Source organism: Budorcas taxicolor, chromosome 21 (assembly GCF_023091745.1).
Source record: "Budorcas taxicolor isolate Tak-1 chromosome 21, Takin1.1, whole genome shotgun sequence".
NCBI lineage: Eukaryota > Metazoa > Chordata > Mammalia > Artiodactyla > Bovidae > Budorcas > Budorcas taxicolor.
This window is the reverse complement of record NC_068930.1, coordinates 23,197,001-23,216,283: the sequence shown is the minus strand read 5'-3', so window position 1 is coordinate 23,216,283 and position 19,283 is coordinate 23,197,001. Positions and strand designations below refer to the sequence as shown.

Below are 19,283 nucleotides of genomic sequence, written 5' to 3'. Positions count from 1 at the left end.
GGTGGCATCATGGGAGTGAAGGTGGATGGCGGTGGCCATCTGCCCCACCCCCAGGTGGAGATACTACCAAGGGTCTTGATGGAGGTCACCCCAGTACGTCTTTCCTATTCATGGACTTGAGTTTTGGAACCAGCCAAGTTCCACGTGATGTGACATCCCAATTATTCAAATATTTATTTATTTTTTTTGGTCTCCTGGCATGTGGGATCTTAGTTTCCTGACCAGGGATTGAAGCCATGCTTCATGCATTGGAAGTGTGCAGTCTTAACCACTGGACTGCCAGGGAAGTCCCCATCCAGACGTTTATTAAGCGTCTGAAACAATACCATCCCAGAACCGAGGTGGCAAATGTTTTCTGGAAAAAGCCTGATAGAACACATTTCAGACTTTGTGGGCTAAATGGGTTTTGCACATCTACTTGATCCTAACCTGATAGCCCTAAACGGCCCTAAATGGCCATAGACAACATGTTACCGAATTGGTGTGACTTTGTTCCAGTCAAACTTTATTTGTGGACGTTAAAATTTGAATTTTATATAATTTTCACAATATGTCACAAAATGTTATTTTCTTTAGACTTTCCCCCTCAACTACTTAAAAAGCTTCTTAATTCTCAGTTCACGGGTCACAGAAGAACTGGACCTGGCCTAGGGCTAGGTTTGGTCCATGGACCACAGTTTGCAGACCCCTGTTCTGGAAGGCCAGTGCTGTGAGAAGCCCTGAGGGTACCCAGTGCAGCCGAGTTCAGCGGCTCTATTCTGCGGAAATGTCTGTTGGGGCGAGGAGGGCCCGTGGACAGAAGGGCCCCGGGTTTTTCTTTGCCCTTCACCTCTACCTGTGGATACATTCGCTGGTTTTTACCTCTGACTTCGTTTGAAGGAAATGCTTTGTGACAGAGAGCCACACACACATAAAAGAGCGTGAGCACCACTGGTCTGGACCATCCCCCTTGTTCTTTGTTTCACAAGTGAGGAGAGCTGAGTCTGAGAGGAGGGAGGCTTGTCTCACATCCCAGGTGAAGTTGAAAGTACAGAAGAACCTCCACCCAAGTGGCTTCAGTGGTAAAGAATCTGCCTGCCAGCGCCGGAGAAGCAGGTTCGATTCCCTGGGTTGGGAAGATCCCCCAGAGAAGGGAAATGGCAACCCGGGACAATCCAGAATCCTTGCCAGAAGAATTCCACGGACAGAGGAGCCTGGAGGGCACAGTCCGTGGGGTCGCAGAGTCGGACACGACTGAGTGAGCATTTCCTGCACTGCACACAGAAGACCCCAGACCAAGCCCTTTCCCCCAGCCCTGGGTGCAGCCCCTTGAGTGGCGGACACTTACCCCCTGGCAGTCGTGGCTGCCCAGGGACCTCGGTTGCACCTGGGGCTAAGGTCACCTGCACGACGAGGTCCTCACTGGTGAAGGCCGTGGGGGCTCCCACGCCGGTCGTGGACTCTCTGGGAAAGGCCCAGGGCCAGGTGGCCTCTCCAGTCCTGTTCTCCACTGCGGGGAATGCAGTGGCCCTTACTTCGGGGGCAAACGTGAAAGGCTCCTCGGGTTCTGGGGCGGTTGGGGAGACTTCAAAGTCGGGCTTTGCCGTGAGGATCACGTTGCCTCGGGCTTCACCCTCGGTGATATTTCGGGGCAGGGGCAGCTCCACATCAGGCCAGGTCACCGTCTGGATGGTGATGTCCTCCTCGCCGCCTACCCCGAAAAAGTTTTCTGGGATGTCCACAAAGTCTTCACCTGGGGCAGGGGGCAGAGACAGGCATTAGTGCTTGGCCTGGGGCTGGCTTGATGGAGATGAATATCAGATGCTCCCCTTCTCTGCTAAGAAAAGAAAGCACCTACTGTGTGCCAGGCACCTGGCCAGGGCCATTGTTGGAGACCTCAATGGCTTGAATATTTATTATAGGGGTGCCCTAGATTGCAAGAATATGCAGTCACCATAGCACAAGACCCTGACCAATCAGCTCACTGCTTATTACACCCATCTTGTTCCAACATCCCTTGCCAGCCAGTTGCTTCCTTACCTATCTTGTGAGCACCTGCTGAACCTCTGATGTTAGAACTAGCCAATGGGAAAATGTAAATCAATTAGAAAGAGAAACGAAAAAATCTTCCCAGAGATGCAGGAGCTCATGAAATTGATGAAAGTGCCATGAGAGAACTGCCTGCCTCAGTCATGAACAAATGAGCCACTTAGTAATGAATAAAGAGAGCATTCATGAGGATGCTACAACTGCAAACAGGGTGGTGGGAATATTGAAAAGTGAAGAGAATCTTTTCATGTGTTTGTTAGCCATCCGTATGTCTTCTTTGGAGAAATGTCTATTTAGTTCTTTGGCCCATTTTTTGATTGGGTCGTTTATTTTTCTGGAATTGAGCTGCATAAGTTGCTTGTATATTTTTGAGATTAGTTGTTTGTCAGTTGCTTCATTTGCTATTATTTTCTCCCATTCAGAAGGCTGTCTTTTCACCTTGCTTATATTTTCCTTTGTTGTGCAGAAGCTTTTAATTTTAATTAGATCCCATTTGTTTATTTTTGCTTTTATTTCCAGAATTCTGGGAGGTGGATCATAGAGGATCCTGCTGTGATTTATGTCGGATAGTGTTTTGCCTATGTTCTCCTCTAGGAGTTTTATAGTTTCTGGTCTTACATTTAGATCTTTAATCCATTTTGAGTTTATTTTTGTGTGTGGTGTTAGACAAACACATGAAAAGATGCTCAACATCACTCATTATCAGAGAAATGCAAATCAAAACCACAATGAGGTACCACTTCACACCAGTCAGAATGGCTGCGATCCAAAAATCTGCAAGCAATAAATGCTGGAGAGGGTGTGGAGAAAAGGGAACCCTCCTACACTGTTGGTGGGAATGCAAACTAGTACAGCCACTATGGAGAACAGTGTGGAGATTCCTTAAAAAATTGCAAATAGAACTCCCTTATGACCCAGCAATCCCACTGCTGGGCATACACACCGAGGAAACCAGAACTGAAAGAGACACATGTACCCCAATGTTCATCGCAGCACTGTTTATAATAGCCAGGACATGGAAACAACCTAGATGTCCATCAGCAGATGAATGGATAAGAAAGCTGTGGTACATATACATAATGGAGTATTACTCAGCCGTTAAAAAGAATTCATTTGATACAGTTCTGATAAGATGGATGAAACTGGAGCCGATTATACAGAGTGAAGTAAGCCAGAAAGAAAAACACCAATACAGTATACTAACACATATATATGGAATTTAGAAAGATGGCAATGACGACCCTGTATGCAAGACAGGAAAAAAGACGCAGCTGTGTATAACGGACTTTTGGACTCAGAGGGAGAGGGAGAGGGTGGGATGATATGGGAGAATGGCATTCTATCATGTATACTATCATGTAAGAATTGAATCGCTAGTCTGTCTGACGCAGGATACAGCATGCTTGGGGCTGGTGCATGGGGATGACCCACAGAGATGTTATGGGGAGGGAGGTGGGAGGGGGGTTCATGTTTGGGAACACATGTAAGAATTAAAGATTTTAAAATTAAAAAAATAAAAAACTTAAAAAAAAATAAAAAAATAAAGTAAAAAAAAAAAAAAGAAAAGTGAAGAGAAGCTTTTGGGGGTAATTCTAATTATGTTTGCACAAATAACCCTAGACAGTGTAAAATACAGGATAAAAACATTTTAAAAAGTTTTAGTCTAAATATTCACAATAAAGCCCTTGTCAAAAACTTTTTCCCACTCTTAAGTAACACTATGGCCCTCATTTTGAAGTGAATTCAATTAAAAAGGGTAACTGCGGAGAGGAAGGCTCAAGAGGGAGGGGACATATGTATACGTATGGCTGATTGTTTGACAGAAAGCAACTCAATTCTGTAGAGCAATTATCCTTCAAGTAAGAAATAAATATATTTAAAATTTTAAAAAGGGCAGATCACAGCGCCCTCCTGTGGCGCGTGGTCTCAAGTCAGGCCCCATATCTTCCCATTAGACAGATAAGGGAAGTGAGGCTCAGGGCCTTGACTTTATCACAGCTGCCCAGGAGTGAGTGGCAGAGACGTGATTCAAACTTGAGAAAACAGCCTCTGAATCTCACGTTTTTCCCCAGTTCTGGGCTGATGAGATAGTACTGGGTACACTGCAGGCTGCAGTGATTCTAGCTTCCCAAGGAACCCATGTGAATAGGGGGTGCTAAGACATGGGGTTCAGGTACCCAGTGGACCCTTGAAGGAGGTAAAACCCAACTCCCCATTCTAAGATTTCATCCTCTGGGTCCCCATTTCGGTGGCATGCTCCCCCACTGAAATGCCTCCAGCCCAAACCCACCTGTGTAGCAGATGGCGTCATAGCGGGATGAAGGGTCAGGGTAGCCCGTCTGGTTGGCATGCAGGTAGACGGTCCTCACTCCCAGGAGGTTGCCCCCGCAGTTCGGTCGGGCCTTGGAGATGGGGTATCGCACGCTGCGGTCAGCCAGCCAGCCGGCGCTGCACATGTCCATGCCACCCTGCCAGGCCAGGTAGAGTTGGCCTGTGGTGGCCAGCCTGGCGCCCAGCCGCCGGCACTCGTTGGCTGCCTCCTGGAAGGTGAACTTCTCCGGGGATGTTGCATAGAAGACCTCGCCTGCAAAAGACACAGCCAGGAGGGTAAGGAGCTCCTTCCTACGTCTGCCCTGAGTCCTCAGGGAGATCCCCAGGTTCCTCTGAGTTTGGTCTTTAACTGGGCAAAGCCCTGGTCCCACGTATCTGTATTTCAGGGGTAGGATGGGGGGTTGGGAGGGACGTCGAGGTAGGGTATGGTATCCTGGATTATCGCCCTGCCCAGGAGGAGGCCCGCGTGACGCTGAGAGTCGGCAGGAAGAAGGGGCTGGGCTGGGGCTCATGAGAGGGCGGGGCGGCCTCACCCTCCATCTCCTCCGCGAAGCAGTACACGTCATAGGTTTCATTGGTGTCCCGGATGCCGTAGGTTCTCACGCCCGGAAACTCGTCCTTGTCTCCATAGCAACCTTCCCTCGGCGTGTGGATGGGGTACCTGCCGGGAACCCAAAGCAGGGATGTGACACTCGGGGGACGGAGGGGGCCGATGACCTGTGCCCTTGTACCTTCCTCCCTTGTGGGAGGAACGGTGACTTACTGATGTGTTTGCCGGGATCTGCTGGGATCTGCTGAGATCTCTGGGCTACTTGTTTTCTACAGTTTTTTCCTAGCTTTATTGAGATGGATGTTTTCATAACTATTGGTGACAGAAAGCGGCGCCTTTTACTAAATATTTATTGGTACCAAACGTTCTATCAGGGGCTTGCAAACCTTTTCTGTAAAAGGATGGATAGTAAATATTTCAGGTCTTGCAGGCCAGAGGGTCTCCACTGTGACCAACCACTCAACCTTGCCATCCTAGTGCAAACGAAGCAACCACAGACAAAATAACAAGCGTGGCTGTGTTCCGATAAAACTTTGTTTACAGAATCAAGGAGTGGGTTGGACTTGACCCATGAGCTATAGTTTGCTGAACCCTGCTCTGTAACATTGGAGTCTCACATCAACCTAAGAAGGAAGGTGCTATAACCTCTCTAAACTATAAGAAAGTGGGGCCCAGAGATGTTAAGCAACTTGTTCAAGGTCACACAGCCTCTAAGTATCAAAACTAGGGTTTGTGGTATATAAGTACCTCTTGTATCTGAGGTGTGGTCTTTTGCACTGTGCTAGGCTGTTGAATCACTTTGCCTTTTTTAATGGTTAATGGCTTTTTTTATCCTGAGATCTTTTGTCTATCCCAAGATTACAGAGTTATTTCCTTTTGTTTTCTTCTTGTGGCTTTGTGGTTCTGGCTTTTGCATTTGGAGCTTTGATCCACTTCAAATGAATTGTCTCATCTTGCTTTTACAGGCTTGCTTACATGATTGCCCTCCCTTGAAGCTAAGGCTCTGTCTGTCTTGCCGGGGAACCCACCCCTTAGCAGCTGTGCTCAGGGGAAATGAGCCAAAAAGCTTATTTTACATGTGTCTTGCTCTATTAAAAACAGAATAGAAAGTGGTTCCCAAAAATATATAAACACCAAAATTTTAAAAAGATGTAAAGGGAAAAATGAGTAGGAAGAATAATGATGTATAATTTGCATGGAGAAAATGCTCATGCAGAGCTATGCTGCTAGTGATCACTCATCCACCACAGGACAGAGGACCAAGGATTTGGGACCTGACCTCAGACTGGCCAGGGCACCTGTCTAGCCTCAGCCCAGGTTGGTCCTGGTGTCAGGCTGGCACCAGCTCAGTGCGGGTCAGTGTTCCAGTCCATCTCCCACTCCGCTCCGATGGTGGCCCCGGGGCTCACCTCACAGTCTGATCGGCCAGCCAGCCGGCGTCGCACTGGTGGAAGCCGTCCTCATAGGCGGCCTGCAGCTGCTCGGGCGTGGCGATGATGGCGCTGTTCTGCAGGCAGGCCCGCTGCGCCCTGTCAAAGTCCAGGGTGTAGCGCGTGGAGATGGCTCTGTAATGGAACACAATGCCTGCAAGACACAGGAGAGCGAGATGGCAGGTCAGCACAGCCTCCCCTCATCCAGGCCTTCATAGAATCAGGGAGAGCCAAGGGGGCATAGAGACATCTGGGCTGGGCCTCCAGCTGATGGGTGGATCCCAGCTCCATATCTGCATGGGGTCCTTCTGCCTTTGCTAGAACATTTCTATTAACAGGGAGCTCATTACCTTACAAGGCATCTTTTTGGAAACCTGTGATAATTCTGATAATCAGGTTATTTGACTTGGATCAAAATCTGCTTTCCTCATAATTTTTCATGTCATTCCAGGACCCCATATTTGCTTTGCAGAAAGATGCCCCCTCAGCCCAGGGCCATCCCAGTGAGAGTCTTTTTTAAGGCACAGGTAGGAGCACACTGCCTTTCAGAGAGTGCTGAGCACCAAAGGATTGATGCTTTTGAATTGTGGTGCTGGAGAAGACTCTTGAGAATCCCTTGGACAGAAAGGAGATTAAACCAGTCAATCCTAAAGGAAATCAACCCTGAATATTCATTGGAGTGACTGATGCTGGAGCTGAAGCTCCAATACTCTGGCCACCTGATGTGAAAAGTCAACTCATTGGAAAAGACAATGATGCTGGGAAAGACTGAAGACAGGAGGAGAAGGGTGAAACAGAGGATTAGATGGCTGGATGGCATCATCAACTCAATGGACATGAGTTTGAGCAAACTCCAGGAAATAGTGAAGGACAGGGAAGCCCGGCATGATGCAGTCCATGGGGTTGGGAAGAGCTGGACAGAACTGAGCAAATGAACAACAACAACCCAACAGGAAAAACTTGGTGCTGACTGAAGTCCTGAAGCCTACCAAGAACACAGCCATATTCCTTAGTCCATCGAGGGTAGGGGACCAGAAAGTCCTCATCCCTCTTTGGCTTCTGGAACTGGAGGTGGAGGAAGGAAAAGACATGTGGGTGGAGAGTCAGGAGATGCTCTGGCTCCCTTCCTGGGAAACTTCAAGCAAGTCACTTAACCTCAGTTTGCTTGTCTGTAAAATGGGGATGGTCACAAAGCAATCGAATCACAAGATTGTTGGGAAGCACAGATTGTCATTCATTACACGTGACTGTGGCCACAGAGTGTTTAATTCACTCAAAGTCCAGCGAGAGTGATATTACTAGCTTCACGTTACAGAGGAAGCAACTGAAATTAAGTAACTCAACCGAGGTGCGAACTGGCAGGAGGAGGAGCCGGGGTTTGCAAGCCAGCCTGCCTGGGTGCCCACCAGTGCGGATGCCATTCTGGTTCTTTCTGTAGGTGAAGCAGGGTACCCCCGGGCAGGCTCTCACCTTTCACCACGACCTCCAGGGTGGCCTGGCTGTCCTCGATGCCGTGCATCACCTCACAGCGATAGATCCCGGAGTCATTGGAGCGCAGGTTCTGGATTTCCAGGGTGGCGTCGCTGGGGATGGCAGGGTAGTTGGGCAGCGTGACCTTGTCTTGGTAGGCGCTGTTGACCCGCACCCGCCCTTCCGTGGCCACCAGCAGCACCACCTCCTTCTCCTTGGATATGCGGCTCCACTTGATTCTCGGGGCGAGGGGGGCGGTGGAGGGGGCGGTGGTCACGGGGTGCATGGGGTCGATGAAGTAGCAGGGGATGGTGAGGGAGCTCCCCAGGAGGACCCGCAGCGGGGATGGTTCAGGGATGCTGACACTCAGCGAGTTGTCAGGTTCTGTGCAGGGAGACATGGGGGCGGGAGACAGACCCATTAGTGCCCAGAGAGGACCACCCAGCCTCTCTGTCAGTCCTTCTGGAAATGACAATGTCTGTGCTGGTGCTGGGGAAGGCTCCTGTGTCATATGGAATTCCCTTTCCAGAGCAGCTTTCTCAAGACCCCCTGGTCTCTGTGTCTCAAGATGGGAACTATGGAGCCAGAAAGGATTGCAGAGGGGGCCATTGGGAAACTCAGAGGTGTACCTCTTTGTTTCTCAAACTGGGGTACCCTAGGTGATGCCATGCCATGGGATAAACAGAACCCATCTTTCTGGAGTGACAAGCCATGGGATAAGCAGAAACTGTCTTTCTGGAGTGACAGCTTGACTCAAAAATTGGTAAGTTACTTTGGGGGAGAAGCTCCAATACTTTGGCCACCTGATGTGAAGAGCTGACTCACTGGAAAAGACCCTGATGCTGGGAAAGACTGAAGGCAGGAGGAGAAGGGGATAACAGAGGTTGAGATGGTTGGATGGCATCACCAACTCAATGGACATGAGTCTGAGCAAACTCCGGGAGATAGTGAAGAACAGAGAAGCCTGGCATGCTGCAGTCCATGGGGTAGCAAAGAGTCAGACATGACTTAGTGACTGAACAACATCAAGAGAAAATTACTATGGGGAAGAAAAAATTTATACAACTTGTAAAGCTAAGATATAAAAATATCAAACACTTTGGGCTCCATCCTGACCTTGCAGAAGGACTAGTCATTCTCTTCTGTTGTTGGGGGATCAGGGGCCTAGTTGGAGAGGCATCAGAGAAGATCAGACATTTAAGTCTGCAAAGAGTCAGCCTGGGGTGAGGTTGGGATCTGGAGTGGGTTGCCATTTCCTTCTCCAGTGCATGAAAGTGAAATGTGAAAGTGAAGTCGCTCAGTCATGTCCAACTCTTCATGACCCCATGGACAGCAGCCTACCAGGCTCCTCTGTCCATGGGATTTGCCAGGCAAGAGTATTGGAGTGGAGTGCCATTGCCTTCTCCTGGGATATGATTAGATTCCATTAAAAAAACCAACAACAAACCTAGATGGTATTGATAGGGAAGATGCAGAGAGTTTGTAAATTCTGTTAGAAGTAAAAAATCTTCCTGGTATTGGAAAGAAAGAGCCTTTGAAAAAACAGCACTTTTATGAACAGTCATATACTTATTGAACTTTTTTTTTCCAGGAGAGCCTGCAGGTTGACCATAAAAATGTTTCAGATATTTGTGGGTGGCAGATACACAGCAAGGCAGGAAAGAGGGAGCCAGGAATGTTTGGGGTCCAGCCCTAACCTTTTGATATCCTGGGGGGTCACTAGCAGGCCCTTCACAGAAATATCGCTCTGAGGCTCTGCCCTAGCACAGGACACAGCATGGTTTCTGTGGTGGTAGCTCTCCAGGGCAGGTTCTTCCCAGGTGGCACTCGTGGTAAAGAACCCACCTGCTGACGCAGGAGACATAAGAGACTCAGGTTCAATCCCTGGGTCATGAAGATCCTCTGAAGGCAGGTGTGGCAATCCACTCCAGTATTCTTGCCTAGAGAATCCTATGGACAGAGGAACCTGGTGGGCTACAGTCCATGGGGTCACAAAGAATCAGACAATACTGCACTGACTGATCACACACACACGGTTCTCCAGGGACAACTGGAAGTGACAGCAGCACCCAGCCCTGCAGTTTTTAAAGCTCTCAACCAACCCTCATGCAATGGTTGGCCTGTGTGGGCAAATCACCCCAGGGTATAGCCAGCTGGCTATTCAAGGGTCTCAGGGAAAGAGTACAAGTGGAGACTCATGGATCATATGTCTAAATATTTAAAAGCTATAAATCAAGCCAATAGACCCATAACTTGTTTTTAAAAAATGTTCCATCTTATTTGACAATGATACCTTTCAAAATGAAAAACCAGATTCAAATTTAGAATTCTTGGATCCCTTAGAGTTTTGCATTGGGATGTGGTGGCCACGCTGGAGGAGAGGGAATCAGGACCCCTTTTCTTCCCTCCACGGCTCTGCGCTGTGAAGGATCTGTATTTATCCAGGCTCTCACAACCCAGCTGTGTTCACACCCAAACAGTCACCCCTTCACCTCTCCCGCTGGCCTTCTGGTGGCTCAGACTGGCGGTGGTGGGTGGTCCTTTTGTGGAAGGGTGGACCCAGAGGAGCAAACCATGCAGCCCTGGGGATGATTTGGGTCCAGCTGGACAGGGAATTCTGGGCATCCTGGGTACCCAGGGGGAGAATAGAGCAGGGTGGACACATATCGCTGGCCCTACAATTCCTCATTTTTAGGGAATGTTGGGGCTGTAGGAGAGTCAGAGAGGGGGGCCTCTAAAGTGATGGCCCAGATCAAGCACTATCAGTGCCAGGCTTGGTCTCCGACCCCCGAGTCCAGTCCTCAGTGCCTGCCGGGTAAATGAGACATGTGTGGGGATGTCCTCACCTGAAACTTCTACTGAGATGGCTGCTGTGATGACCCTCAGAGTCACAAACACCAAGAGTAAAGTGGTCATAGTTCACCTGGAAGAGAGGGGAAAAGAGATGTTATTCAGAGGTTCAGATACGGTGAGGTTGAGGGTCACGTGTCACATGACAAGTGTGATAAACTCCTCATCCATGGATCTGAAATCACATCAAGAGGAGGCTAATTTAAAAAAAGTGATAATAATTATACTCGAACAATGGCTTTATGGATAATTTTATTTTGCACTTCGGATTTTTTTTCATGTTTTATGAAGTGTCTATGATAAGCATGTATAGCTTTTGTGATTAAATGAAACAACAGATATTTATCTAAAAGGCTATAAAGAGTTGGACATGAGTGAACGACTTAGTGTATACACACACACACACACATTAAATCTTATAAAATATCCTCAGCTGATCTACTGTTTATCTCACCTATGTGACTGCAAAGAAAAATAAAGAGGTTTTATTTGGAAAAAAAAAAAAAAAACTATAAGGAGGCTGCATTGTGATCTGAGAGATATCTTCTCCAAGAATCCTGTCCTCACAAAACCTTCATGGATTCCTTAATTACCAGTGTGAGGCTATAATTAAATTTATCTCCTTCTGGTTTTTCTAGGGAACCTCTCATCTTCTAACCAGTAAAGTCTCATCCTAAAGGATCCCTGTGATGGTTGATTTTATGTGTCAATTTGACTGGTCCATGAGGTGCTCAAATGTTTGGTCAACTATTATTCTGGGTGTGTCTGTGAGGGTGTCTTGGGAAGAGATGAACATTTAAATTGGCAGACTGAGTAGAGCAGACTGGACTGCCAATGTGAGTGGGCCTCACCCAATCAGTTGAAGGCCCACAGTTTGCCCAAAATGGCTGAACCTCCCCTAAATAAGAGATAATGTCTCTTGCCTGATGCTCACCAAACTGCCTTCAGACTTAGATGGAAGCATTGCTTCTTCTTGGTTTCAAGGCTTCCCACCCTGGCTCTCCTGGCTCTCTAGCTTGCCAACTGAAAGTGTTAGTCACTGAGTTGTGTCCAACTCTTTGCAACCTTATGCTCCGTAGCCCACCAGGTTCCTCTGTCCATGGAATTCTCCAGGTGAGGATACTGGAATGGGTTGCCATTTCCTCCTCCAGGGGATCTTCCTGACCCAGGGATTGAACCTGGGTTTCCTACACTGCAGGCAGATTCTTTACCATCTGAGCCAATTTGTTAGCTTGCCAAAACCCTTCACAATCACGTGAGCCAATTCCTTAGAATAAATCTCTTTCTGTATGTATATGCACAACTAAATAGTTATGTTTCTCTGGGGAACCCTGACTAACACAGTTTCCCAGGCCCAGAAAAGTGACGCGAGTTACCCCATCTCTTTGATAAAATCTGAACTGCCATCAACTCCAAATTCAGGAACCTATGTGTTTTAGGTCAGAGAATGTACCAAGATTTGGGGCACAATTCAGGGGTCTCATTCAAGTCAGGGGAAGGATACTCACTGAGATTGCTCTGTGGGATGTGTGCCAAGTCGATTCAGTCATGTCTGACTCTGTGACCCTATGGACTGTAGCCTGCCAGGCTCCTCTGTCCAGGGGGTTCTCCAGGCAAGAATACTGTGTGTTGCCATTCTCTCCCCTGTGGGTCTTCTTAACCAAGGGCTTGAACCTGCCTCTCTTACATCTCCTGCATTAGCGGGCAAGTTCTTTATCACTAGCACCATTAGAGAAATGACAGCCCAGGACCCCTGAAGCAACCAACCCCTGTTGGCCCAAACAATGACTTCCTATGAATTAGAGAAACCAACTTTCCTTACTGTCATCTGTTGGAAAACTGTCCCGCAAAGTATACTAACCTGTGATGACAAAATGTAAAGGGAACCCCCTGCGTAACTGGAACCCTGACTCTGAGTGGGCCAGAGTACTCAGACCTCAAGGAGACCCATCTGAATTTACAAGAGGTCAACCGAGGGATGGTTCTCAAATTGGGCTACACACTGAAATCACCTGGGCTTCAGCCTGGTCCTCAGACATTTTAAAAGCTCCCCAGAAGGCTCTAAAATGTGGCCAGGGCACCACTGGCTAGAGGGTATGCAGTCACACTGTGGACACTTGTGACTTGCACTCCATGACGTGTACCCTAAAGACAGGAAGGGAGCTTTCACAGGCTGAGTGCAATGCCCAACTGAGGCTGCAGCCAGTGTCCCTGACCTGGACTCCATCAGCGTCTGATGACCCACTAGGAGTCTCTATTGGCTCAGTCACCATCAGCTGTGGCTGGATGGCTTTGAGGATAAGAGGCTCTGAGGTTCCCACCCCTAGAATGTGGGGAAGGGAGTGGGTAGGGCCAGGACTCTGGGGATGCTCGTGGGTAAACTCCGGGAGTTGGTGATGGACAGAGAGGGCTGGTGTGCTGAAGTTCATGGGGTCGCAAAGAGTCGGACACGACTGAGTGATTGCACTGAACTGAACTGATATATTTTTAATTTGGCTGTGCTGGGTCTCAGTTGCAGCATACAGGATCTTTATTTGTGGCATGTGCGATCTAGTTCCCCAACCAGGGATTGAACCCAGGCCCCCTGCATTGGGAGTGTGGAGTCTTAGCCAATGGACCACCAGGGAAGTCCCTTAGTTTGTCATTTGAGTGATCTTTCCACAGCTATCCTTCATTCATTCCACATACAGCAGGCACTTGAGGGATGAAAGGGTTGTCTGTGTGGGTGCTGCTAGGGGCTCAGAGATGACGGTGTGAGGATGAGTAGGAAGTCTGGAAAATTCCAAAGGCTTAAGAAGCAGCTCCTAGCTTCTCCTGAGGGATTTTTCTCCTTAGAAGCTGCCTTAAAAAAAAAAAAAATCTCTGGGACTCCAGGTTCTGGCTCCTGAGGGGACTTTTCCTCAGGCCCAGTGTGATCTGTCACGGCCAAGAACTATTCCTCCAGAGGCTTAAAGGGTCAGGTGTCTCCTCCTCTGTGAGGAGGGGGCTAGACTTGCAGGGCTGTCTCTTCCTAGAGCCTCAGGGAAAGCGTGTCCAGACACAAGGCCGCCTGTTCTTCTTCCCTCAGAACAACCTTCACTGGGAAGTTCTCTGTATGTTTTCAGAGTTGTGTTTCTTCCCTCGCTCTCTGAACAAGCCTGACATTGTCCGGGAAGCAGTGGTTCTCTGTGGGGCTTGGGTCTGCTCTGTTTTTCTCCCTGGCTTCGGCCAGGAATGAAAAGGGCAGGGAGTGGGCATTGGTGGTGGTGGTGGTGGTGGGCAGGGGGGACGGGTTGTGGGCAGAGAAATTAATTTTATTTCTTCTTCTTTTTTTTTTCAAGACAAACTTTGGGATAGAAATATCGTAATAAATATGCTCTTGTGTTTGTGTGTGTTTTCTCAGCTGTAAAGAAAATAGGGAGAAATTCCATTCTGTCTGGATTCCAGTGTGTCCGGGCCTCACTGAGCCTTTATGTGAGGAGGTGGACTCTGCCAGTCCCCACAACAGGGTGGCCTTTCTGCAGGGGAAGTGGAGCTGGTGGCGACGGGATTGGGAGGCTGGGGCTGAGGACAGTGGAAGGGGCTGTCTAAAATGGAGGGAAAGAGGGGCTTGAGGAGCGGGTGAAAGTTGGAGGGTCTGTGCAGAGCTTCTGTGGGCTCCATGTGTGTGAGGTTGGGCTCATTACCAAGGAGCTGGCTTTTTCAGGACAGAATTATTAGGAAGTTTGATGGGGGAAAGAAGGCGTGCTAGTGCTTTGAATCTGAGCTCAGGCCATGTGTGTGTATGTGTGTGTGAGAGAGAGACACAGACACACACACAGACCCATAGTTGAACACATGGAAACCTTCCACCTCCTCATCAGCTATACCCTATCAGATGGCTGCCAACCCAGTCAGGACTTTGACCTTTATTCCATCAGATTATGGGGCTGAATGGGAGGGGCTCACCTGCTTGCCCTGAATTCTTATTCCAGCGACATGCAGTGGAGACCCCTAGACCTGGGTCCCAGTCCTGCTCAGCACCTCCTGCTTTAATAACCCAAGATCCATCTCCATGGCTATTTCAGAGACTGAGCGAGACAATGTGCCAGGCAGACCCGGCTTCTGGAGGGCGGGGGCTGTGTCTCTGGCTCGGCGGCAAGCCCAGGGTCTGGCACTCAGCAGGCATCCGTCAGCACCACTCTCTTCCCTCCTCCCTAGAGTCAGGCCTGGGTGAGCCTCTCAGAATGTGGGGACTGGAAGAGCGTCTAGTGGTTACAGGGAGGCTTCTTTTCCTGGGGTGAGGGTTGGATGAGATGACTTTCCATAAAGGATAAAACTGCCTTTGCCAACATCACCACCCTACCACACATTTGGAAAATAAAGGAACTAGAGAAAATAAATCACCATCATCCTCCATCCTAATCCAACCATTGTTCATGTTTTGATAGTTTTCCTTCTGGTTTTTTTCCTTAGGCATCCACTTGCGTTACGTGGAGTCGCAATCTTTTTGCATCCTGTTTGCTTTTTCCACACAGCATGGTGGATCAAATGACTTGTTTTTGGTTCCTTCAGAACTGGTGGATGGCTTTGGGGCTGTACAATCAAGACCTCGCTGGGGGGAATCCTGTCTACACGGCTGAGGCAGGTGGTCTTCAGTCTCTAGTTGAACAGGAAGTGCTCATTCATTCTTCACGGGGTGACCCCTGTCACGGTCAGTGTGTCAGTCACACAGTTGTTTCTGACTCTTTGCGACCCCATGGACTGTAGCCTCCCAGGTTCCTCTGTCCGTGGAATTCTCCAGGCAAGAATACCAGAAAGAGAGATTTTAAACCCAGAACAGGGAAAGTGGCAGGGATCCCACATCAAGGACACATCTGGCAAGACTGACTCCAACTGCAGCTGCTAATTTCCCACATATTCTAAACAGACATGGTGGGAAGGCGTGGAAAGGGGGAGTCAGGAAACTGATTCCAGGTGAACTCACACAAGCCCTCAGTTTTCTCATCTGCACACTGGAATCAGAATGGGACATGGTGAAGCATGGATGCTGATGCTCACTTTATATTTTCTCCTCTTTCTCTTCTCTCTTTTTTGCTTATTCTCTCTCCATCTGGATCTTTTTCTAAAAAATAGAGTTGATTTCCTTATTCCTATTGTATTACTTGGGCTTCCTTCGTGGCTCAGATGGTAAAGATTCTGCCTGCAATGCCGGAGACCTGGGTTTGATCCATGGGTTGGGAAGATCCCCTGGAGGAGGGCATGGCAACTCACTCCAATATTCTTGCCTGGAAAATCCCCATGGACAGAGAAGCCTGGTGGGTACAGTCCATGGGGTCACAAAGAGTTGGACACGACTGAGTGACTAAGCACAGTGCCTTGTATTACTTGCTTGGTTATCACTGCAAATTCTGTAAATGTTTTCCTGCTTTCTGGGCAATTAAGTGAGTCCACTGGAAAAAGCTGTGGCAGCAGGTTGAGGGTGCTGCAGAGCGACCTTTCAAACCCAGAGTTTTGTCTAGGGTTGGCCTCAAGCAGCCCTGTGCTAAGACAGAGGGCACAGTGAGGTGGGGAAAGGAGGGTTTTCCTCTGAGTTGCTTATATTCTTGTAAATGGAGACATATCTGTACCTAGAAAATAGCAGGCATGTGAATGGGTGCCGGGTCCTTGATGCTGTCTAGAATGTCTGTATGACCCCAAGTGTAGTTTTCGCATCTTTGACACAGGGTAGAGTGGGAGAATTGGCCCTGGAGTTCTCTGAGACTCTAAGTGTCAGCTCCACACAGTGCAGAAAAGAGACATTTGATACAGGGTCAGAGTCGGTCACATCTCACCTGTCACAGCCTCCCCCCAGGTTAGAAATGAGCTCATCTCTTGTTCTGATCCTGCACCCAGATCAGCATTCACTGGGAAGGTTCAAAACCACAGGGAAAGATGCCCCCTTATGCCCTCCACATGCTGGGGAAGATGTGGGGGGCAGCAGAGGGATGCAAAAAGGGGAGCTGTGAGGTTATGAGTATCATGCCTAAATTCAGAGGAATTAGGCTCTCAGGGGAGCCTCAGGCTCTCAAGGGAGGAGCAAGGTTCAAGTGGAGGAATTAGGAGAAATCAAGAAATGATCAAGAAAAGAAATCAAGAAATGACACAGGTCCAGGGACTTCCCTGGTGGTCCAGGGGCTAAGACTCCATATTTCCAAAGCAGGGGACCCAGGTTTGATCCCTGGTCAGGAAACTAGATCCCACAGGCTGCAATGGAGTTTAAAGATCCCGTGTGCTACAACTAAGAGCCAGAGCAGCCGAATAAATAAATAAAACAATAAATTAGTTACTAAGAAATAAAAAAGAAAGACTTGTGTCCAGAAGGTGTCACATCTGGTGCATGTGTGTGTGTGCTCTCAGTGGTGTTCGACTCCCTGTGACCCCACGGGCTGTAGCCCACCAGGCACTCTCTACGAATGTGGGCTCGCCTTCAAGTGGTGCCCGTGGCTTGGGTCTGGCCCTCCTCTTTCTCTTCCTTCCTTTTGCTCATGCAGTTTGTTCCTTCCAGAAGACTTTATATCTGTAGAACAGCTCTACATCTGACCTAATCATAGCCTTTTCTGAATCCAGGGTAAATACTACCTCCTGGGAACTTCCAGATACCTTTGCCTGAAACCATCTCCTTTCTGCCCATGTTCTTTGTCATTCCTTGTGGTTACCACCAACTAATTAACAAACACATGCCAGCTTGTGATTTCTTCCCCATTGTTGTTTTAAACTACCAGGCTAAGCACTTATGGGGGGTGTATGGGTGGCGAGTGGGGCTGTGTAGTGAGAAGAAGATGGCTTTGGAGTCACATGCATGTGCTTGTGTGTGCTGAGTCATGTCTGACTCTTTGTGACCCCATGGACTGTAGTCCGCCAGGCTCCTCTGTCCATGGGATTCTCCAGGTAAGAAATACTGGAGTGGATTGCCATTTCCTCCTCCAGGGATCTTCCCGACCTAGGGATCGAACTCATGTCTTCTGTGTCTCCTGCATTGGCAGGTGGATTCTTTTACCACTGAGGCACCTGGGAAGCCCTTGGAGTCACATAGATTCTGCTGAATCGCAACTGTGACACTTACATGTGAACATAAAACCTTGGCCCTATTATTTAACCTCTTGAAGGATCAATTTCCTTACTTCTAAAGTGCTGATCAAATAGGATCTATCATATAGGATTTCTGTAATTCCCTGGAGAAGGGCATGGTAACCTACTCCAATATTCTTGCCTGGACAGAGAAGCCTGGTGGGCTACAGTCCATGGGGTCTCAAAAGGGCTGGACATGACTGAAGCGACTTAGCATGCACGCACTGTGTGGCTTTCAGTAAATTCTGTCTCCTTTCCTAAATCTTATCGGACCGGATCCTCCCTGGCTGAGGTGGGAGAACAGCTGCATTGTGTACACATCTCGGCCTTCAATCCATTGTGGGTGCGCTGATCACCTAGTGTGGGCACCAAGCACTGGGCTCTGCAGATCGTAGTCCCTCAACCAACATGAACTGACTTGATAGAAGTTATACCCAGTACAGTTCATGCCTAGATCTAATTGAGATGATGTCCCATGTGTGGATGGTCATTTGATTTGCAATGACAGAAAACAGTGGGATCCCCCACAACTTGATTAACTTAGGGCTCCTGACTATATTCACCTCAAGCCTGGGGATAGGATGAGAGTTTAAATAAAAGTCTGGATTGTTTAGGTGAGATCCTGATGCTGCTGGTGTCCTCTCCAGTGACCCAAGCCTTGTCACTCTCAGAGCTGCCCCGTGTTCCCTGAATGAGCCCAGCCATCCCTGTTCCACCCTTAGGCAACAGTGAGCACCTTACAGCCAAGATCAGCTTATACAGCGGCTTCATGGACAATCTAAAGACTGCCTTTATTGGACTTCCTTGGTGGCACTCCTTCTGCCAAGTCAGGGGACATGGGTCTGATCCCTGGTCAGGGAAGATCCTATGTGCTGAGGTGCAACTAAGCCTGTGCACCACAATTACGGAGCCTGTGTCTAGAGCCCGGGAGCGGCAACTACTGAAGCCCACGTGCTGTAGAGCCCGAGCTCCGCAAGAGGAGCTACCGCAACGAGAAGCCTGCAACAAAGAGTAGCTTTCACTTGCTGCCAGCACAGCCAAAATAGGTAATTAACAGCACTGACTTAGGTTGGCTGAAGGTGTGAGTGGGTTTGCAGGTAAAGGCCCTCCCTGTGGAGGTGGGTGATAGGCACAGTGGGAACCTGAATGGAGTAGATTCCGGTTCAGGGCACAGTGAAAGTGTTAGTTGCTCAGCGGTGTCCGACTTTTTGTGATTCTATGGACTGTAGCCGGCCAGGCTCATCTGTCCATGGGATTTTCTAGGTAAGAATACTGGGGTGGGTTGCCATTTCCTTCTCAGGGAACTCAGGGATTGAACCCGGGTTGCCTGCATTGCAAGCAGATTCTTTACCGTCTGAGCCACCAGGGAAGCGCACAGTTGTTTTTAAAAACATCAATTTCTACTCTCTCTAGCCTTTCTGTCTTGATTTCCTTCACTCACGGAAAAAGGTCCTTGCTAGTAACAACTGCTTGACCTGGATCTACTGTGATGAGAGATATGCTATTCTTCTTCTCTCTGGGGTCCACTTTGAACCCAGGAACCATGCAATTTCCTG

General features: G+C 48.6%; 1 protein-coding gene across 1 annotated transcript in view; it reads right to left on the bottom strand.

Annotated features, from left to right (window-relative positions):
• The window catches only part of ACAN (aggrecan), a 40,199-nt gene extending 29,474 nt beyond the window's left edge, over window positions 1–10,725 (bottom strand). The window contains exons 1-6 of the mRNA XM_052659857.1: window positions 10,656–10,725; window positions 7,810–8,193; window positions 6,319–6,493; window positions 4,893–5,020; window positions 4,319–4,612; window positions 1,328–1,732 (exon numbers count right to left, since the gene is read on the bottom strand). Coding sequence (XP_052515817.1) covers window positions 1,328–1,732; window positions 4,319–4,612; window positions 4,893–5,020; window positions 6,319–6,493; window positions 7,810–8,193; window positions 10,656–10,725 — 1,456 coding nt within the window. The remainder of the gene's footprint in view (window positions 1–1,327; window positions 1,733–4,318; window positions 4,613–4,892; window positions 5,021–6,318; window positions 6,494–7,809; window positions 8,194–10,655) is intronic.
• Between the last annotated feature and the right edge of the window lie 8,558 nt (window positions 10,726–19,283).